Below are 5,479 nucleotides of genomic sequence, written 5' to 3' on the forward strand. Positions count from 1 at the left end.
GTTGTTTGGCGGGTCCGGGCTGGGGATTCGAACCCGCCACCTTAGGTGTACGTGGCTGGCACCTTAGCTGGTTGAGCTATAGGCGCCGAGCCTAAATGTACTAGTTTTAAAGAGAACAGTTAAGCAAGTCAGAGGGCACCAACCTTGGAAGGCAGGAGATTGTGGTGCCACTGCTGTTACCGGTTTGGTCATTGGGGCAGATGAGAAGGGGTCCTCAGAAGGTGTGCTGAAGGCATTGGTGATCTGTGAGCATAGGGAGCTGATGCTCTCTGCTTCCCCTTCTACCTCTGGCACTGCAAGGCAAACAGAAAATGGCTCCAGACAGAAAAACAGAATAATCCTGAAATACAATAGATGATACAAGCTGCCATTTAACACTGTGTGAAAGAAAACAGCTCAATTAACTGTCTGATAGAACTACAAAAGCAGCTTCAAAAAATCTGACCATTATTTTCACTGGATTTTCAAATGGGAAAGTATAAAACGTAAACAATTCATGTATTAAGGTAAATCTTCCTTTGCAAATTCCCAAATGTTAAAATTTGCTTTTCTTTTAACACTGTTGGAAATTTGGTGCTATTTGTGCCAAGATGTTCAGCTAACTGGAACTTTATCTAGAGGACATATATAACCTGTATGCCTTCCAACCTATTCCCATTGTATCAAACTGACAACGTCATCACTCTCATTTTTCTCCCAAGTCTCCAGTACCAAGTATATGAACTGTGATAACATGAAAAAGTAAACAGAGATATAGGACTCTTAGAGACTTTTTTTTTTTTTTAGAGACAGAGTTTTACTTTGTCACCCTCAGTAGAGTGCCGTGGCATCACAGCTCACAGCAACCTCCAGCTCTTGGGTTTAGGCGATTGATTCTCTTGCTTCAGCCTCCCGAGTAGCTGGGACCACAGGCACCTGCCACAATGCCTGGCTATTTTTTGTTGCAGTTTGGCTGGGGCCAGGTTTGAACCCACCACCCTTGGTATATGGGGCCAGTGCCCTACCACAGGCGCTGCCCAAGACTTTGTTTTTAATACTGATTATTACCAACCAAGACATTATCAACAGAGGAGTAAAGTCTCTGACCAGAAGACTTTAATCAGGATCTTACAGGATATTTCTGTATAACTGAGGAAGCTAACTGTATGTGCCAAACCTTTGTTTGCTCTTCTATAGAAAGAGAATAACAGTTTTGTGCCCTGTCTACCCCAGAGGGAGACTGAAACAAGGTACTTGAAGCAGCTGGAATTCAGTTTATGCGAGAGTTGAGAGCTAAAAAGACCCTCAGTAATCATCTTTTATTCTTTAAGCCTAGTTTCATCCATCAAAAGAACTTAACTCTTACATCATCAGTGGGAATACCCTATTGAGAAGAACTTCCTCATATTCTGTTATAGCAATGGCTTGATGTGTCTAGGAGGGAAGTAAAATACGGCCTAATAAATTAACCATATTTAACACTTTAGCTTCAAACTGTATGATGAGCATAGAGCTACAGGGGCTAGCTCAGTCGTACAGAGGCACACAAAGGCCTGTGTGGCAGTTCTAGAAAATAATGTTTGTGAGCAAGACCACTATGATGAACAAATAGATCCTAGATTTTATACAAGAGACCTATTTAGAGGTTCGTCCTATGGAGCCAACCAGCAAGAAGGACGGTGAGCACTAATCCATTTCTTCTGATACAGCTGCTAGTAATTCTTCTAAAATGTACATGTTTATAAAGTTTCTTTAATAAAATTCCCTGCTGGGTCCCAAATGGCAGAATAAAAATGGAAACTTAAGTCCTCTGATGTCTGCAAGCAGTTTGGCTCAGAGGTAGTGAGTACATTTACATCAGGACAAACCACAAATCTTGCCTCTCAGGCTAGAAATTCCATCATGGCTCTGTTACCTATTTGTTGAAGAGAAATTAATAATACATATCTTTTCCCTCCATGGGCCTTAGTTTTCCCTCAGTGAGAAATGACACCACCAACCTCAGGGAAAGAGGAGTGGCTAGTTTAAAGGGATTAGTGTCTCCACAGGAAGTGATAATAATGCTTCAGTGCTAGAGCAGTGAGTTAGGTGGCTGCTACATTACCTGCATTTTTTATGGGGAAATCAGTCTTCCTCTGCATGGTGGAAGGCAACTCATTGATGCGCAGGGATAGCTGGCGTTTAAAGGGTGACATCTTCTGGCTAAGAGCAGGAAATCCTCGGAAAGAGCCTTGGCGAGCAAGCTGTTCGATAGGTGCATGCCGGCGTGGGATGGCATGAAGGTTGTTCACCTCAAGAGAAGAGGTGGCATCCGAAGTGGGAGAAGTGGGAGAGGATGGGGATGGGGCAGTGTTGCCAGAAGCCACTGATGAACAAACTACTGTTTTATCTGTTTCAGCTCAAAAAATCAAGAGAAAGAGGACCTTAGCAATGTCTTTAGACAATATGAGTTTCACAGAGCAGACAAACTCAAAAGCCCTTTAGGTTTTTTCAGGATATTATGGGATATTTCTATATAACTAAGACATACAGTTATACAGAATATAACTGTATTTCCTCCGTCCCAATGTTTTTTTAAAAAAGATAGGTTAGAAGCAGAGTTCAGATTTATTTTTCAGACAGATTAAAAGGTTTAATAACTTACTATATGTCACACAACATTATCTACCATGTGTTAGATCTTTTATTCTTATGTAGTAATTGATAAATTAAGACTTCAAACAATATTCTATAAACTCAGTTCCTATGAACTCCTAATAAGAGGTCCTCTAAAGAATAGTTTTTGGGCTGGGTGTGGTAACTCATGCCTATAATCCCAGGGCTTTGGGAGGCTGAGGTGGGAAGACTGCTTTAGCCTAGGGCAGGGGTCCTCAAACTTTTTAAACAGGGGGCCAGTTCACTGTCCCTCAGACCACTGGAGGGCCAGACTGTGAACCCTGGGACGAGTTGGCTACCAGGATAGGCAGCAGTGGCAAAAACATCCAGTGGGCCGGATACATGTCCTAGGCGGGCTGCATGTGGCCTATGGGCCGTAGTTTGAGGACGCCTGGCCTAGGAGACTGAGACTGAGCCTTAGCCAACATAGCAAGACCCTGTCTCTATGGAAAAAAAAAATTAGCCATGCCTGGTGGCGTGTGCTTATAGTCCCAGCTATGTGGGAAGCTGAGGCAGGAGGATCACTTGAGCTCAGGAGTCTGAGGCTGCAGTGAGCTATAACTTGAGCTATAACTGTGCCACTGTATTCCAGCAGCTTGGGCATCAGAACAGAGCGAGATGTTTGTTTGTTTGTTTGAGACAGAGTCTCACTATGTCGCCATTGGTAGACTGCTATGGTGTTATAGCTCACAGCAACCTCCAACTCTTGGGCTCAAGTAATCTCTTGCCTCAGCTTCCCAAGTAGCTGGGACTACAGGCACCCACCACAACATCTGGCTATTTTTTCTGTTGCAGTTGTCAATGTTGGTTAGCTGGCCTAGGCCAGGTTCGAACCTGCCACCTTCGGTGTATGTGGCTGGTGCTGTAACCACTATGCTATGGGCGCAGAGCTTTGTTTTTTTTTTTTTAAATGACAGTACATGGTTTTCAGTGTTTTATAGTGGAGCGGTGAGGAGGTACTTTTGAGAATGACAGAGTCTAAATAAGCATAAATATAGACATATACTTTTGATTAGGTATCAAAGAATGTCACATAAGGCAATCTTAAAATCATAGAAAATATGTATTTTTGGTTCATTTGAATAAAAGCATACAGAAGTAAAATTTTAAATTGGATTAAACCTAAATATAAGACTGTTCTGATGGGGTTACTGGTTGAGTTCGATTCTGATCATGGAAAATCTACTCCCAACCCTTATGATCCTTTGTAGATCTGAGGACCGAATCTCTTTAGAGTTGCTGTGTAAAGTAATGAGTATTATTTGGTGGTATTAAAGAATATGTTTTCAGCTTGAAAAAAATCACTAAAGTACACTGAGTAATGGCTACATAGATTACATTTTCTTGTAAAGAGCATGCATTTTTTTCATTCTTTGGTTTCCTGGTACAAATGTTTATAAGAAATGAAAAAAAAGTTACTATTAATAATTTAATTACAAATAAAAATATGTATGCTTTTTTGGGGAGGCTTAAGAATTAGAGCCTAGGTCATTATTAAATCAATGACATTATCTAAAATGGCTGGTTTAGAACTAAAAGGACATAGTAAAAATTTATTGAAATTATAGTAATGTCTATTACTACAGACATTATTAAATGTGTAGGTCATTATTAAATCAATGACATTATCTAAAATGGCTGGTTTAGAACTAAAAAGACATAGTAAAAATTTATTGAAATTATAGTAATGTCTATTAGTTAAACTGAACTGTTTGTACATTTGTTGGTTTCAACCCCAGCTATACACCAGAATGCAAAATGTTTTTAAGTCCTATCACTTGGTTCTAAAATATCTAACCCAAATTTACAGACTCCTGAGTTTTGAATGTCTGCACAGGCATTTCAGTTGTGATGCTATGTTACCTAAAACTCCCTCATGATCTATAAAATCACCCACTATAATTAACGGGGGGCTATGAGAAAAAGAGTTAGGGGCTGACCTCTGGATCTATGTACTTTTGTAATTGTAAAGCACTAAAACCCAGCAATACTCTAATAATAAAAACAGGATCACTATTAAATCTCTGCTAGCCCTAAACCCCTGGGACTTGTGCTTCTTCTTTTAAGACGCAGGTACTTGATGACATTTGCTTCTCTTAGAACTCAGATGTTTTCAGGATGGGAGGGAGGGAGATGTTTTCAGGATGGGAGGAGGAGATGTCTTGAAGAATCAGCTGTACTCTCAATTTCCCCCAAAAGAATAAATTTGAAGCCATGAAACTAGTCACTCTAAAGGAAACTAGTCACTCTAAAGGAAGGCACTTCTGTAAGATTTTCAGCTTTGTTATTATGGTCTTCTTATATGGCTAAGCTTTCTCTTTGATTAAAAGATAACTTGTCCCTAAAAGCTTCAAAATATTACCCTATTGGGAAAAACTGAATTAAACAAATATATAGTAGAACAGACTGTACCTTTCTTGGCATCTTGCATTTGTTTCATGATCTCTTCTCTTTCTGCTTGTTCAGTGGCTGTTGTGACACGGAATGATCCTTCTCTTGTAAAAGTGGTCCGACTAGCATCGAAAGTAGCAGTCACTCCACATTCCTTCTCCCTCTTCTGCTTACGCTCTAAACAGGCTGCAAAAGCACAGCCTACTGCATGGCTCAACCTCTCACCCTGATGAGAGCAAAAGGTATTAAAAGCTTTTTTAGAGTTACAGTAATAACCATTACATGCAAATAGATCTGTCTTTACGTAAGGCAAAATGTTGTGAACTCCAGTTTAAAATTAGGTTTTAATTTATCAGTATGCCAAGTTACTTTAAATGAATAAATATCTTAGCTAGTAATTATATTAACTGTTGTAGGTGTCGGGTAAAGTGATCATTAGCAACTTGTGCTTTTC

General features: G+C 40.0%; 1 protein-coding gene across 5 annotated transcripts in view; it reads right to left on the bottom strand.

The window, feature by feature from the left end:
- Positions 1–5,479, bottom strand: part of NUMB (NUMB, endocytic adaptor protein) — a 51,044-nt gene that overhangs the window by 6,477 nt on the left and 39,088 nt on the right. For 3 of the 5 annotated variants that reach the window (XM_023509113.1, XM_023509116.1, XM_023509112.1), the window contains 3 exons: positions 5,047–5,251; positions 2,084–2,368; positions 144–293 (listed from right to left, as the gene is read on the bottom strand). In XM_023509113.1, the coding sequence (XP_023364881.1) occupies positions 144–293; positions 2,084–2,368; positions 5,047–5,251 (640 nt within the window). Of the gene's footprint in view, positions 1–143; positions 294–2,083; positions 2,378–5,046; positions 5,252–5,479 lie in introns of all 5 variants that reach the window. The other 2 variants (XM_023509115.1, XM_023509114.1) reach the window with 1 other exon arrangement.

This window comes from Otolemur garnettii, unplaced genomic scaffold (genome assembly GCF_000181295.1).
Source record: "Otolemur garnettii isolate 467f Iridium unplaced genomic scaffold, OtoGar3 scaffold00365, whole genome shotgun sequence".
Taxonomy (NCBI): domain Eukaryota; kingdom Metazoa; phylum Chordata; class Mammalia; order Primates; family Galagidae; genus Otolemur; species Otolemur garnettii.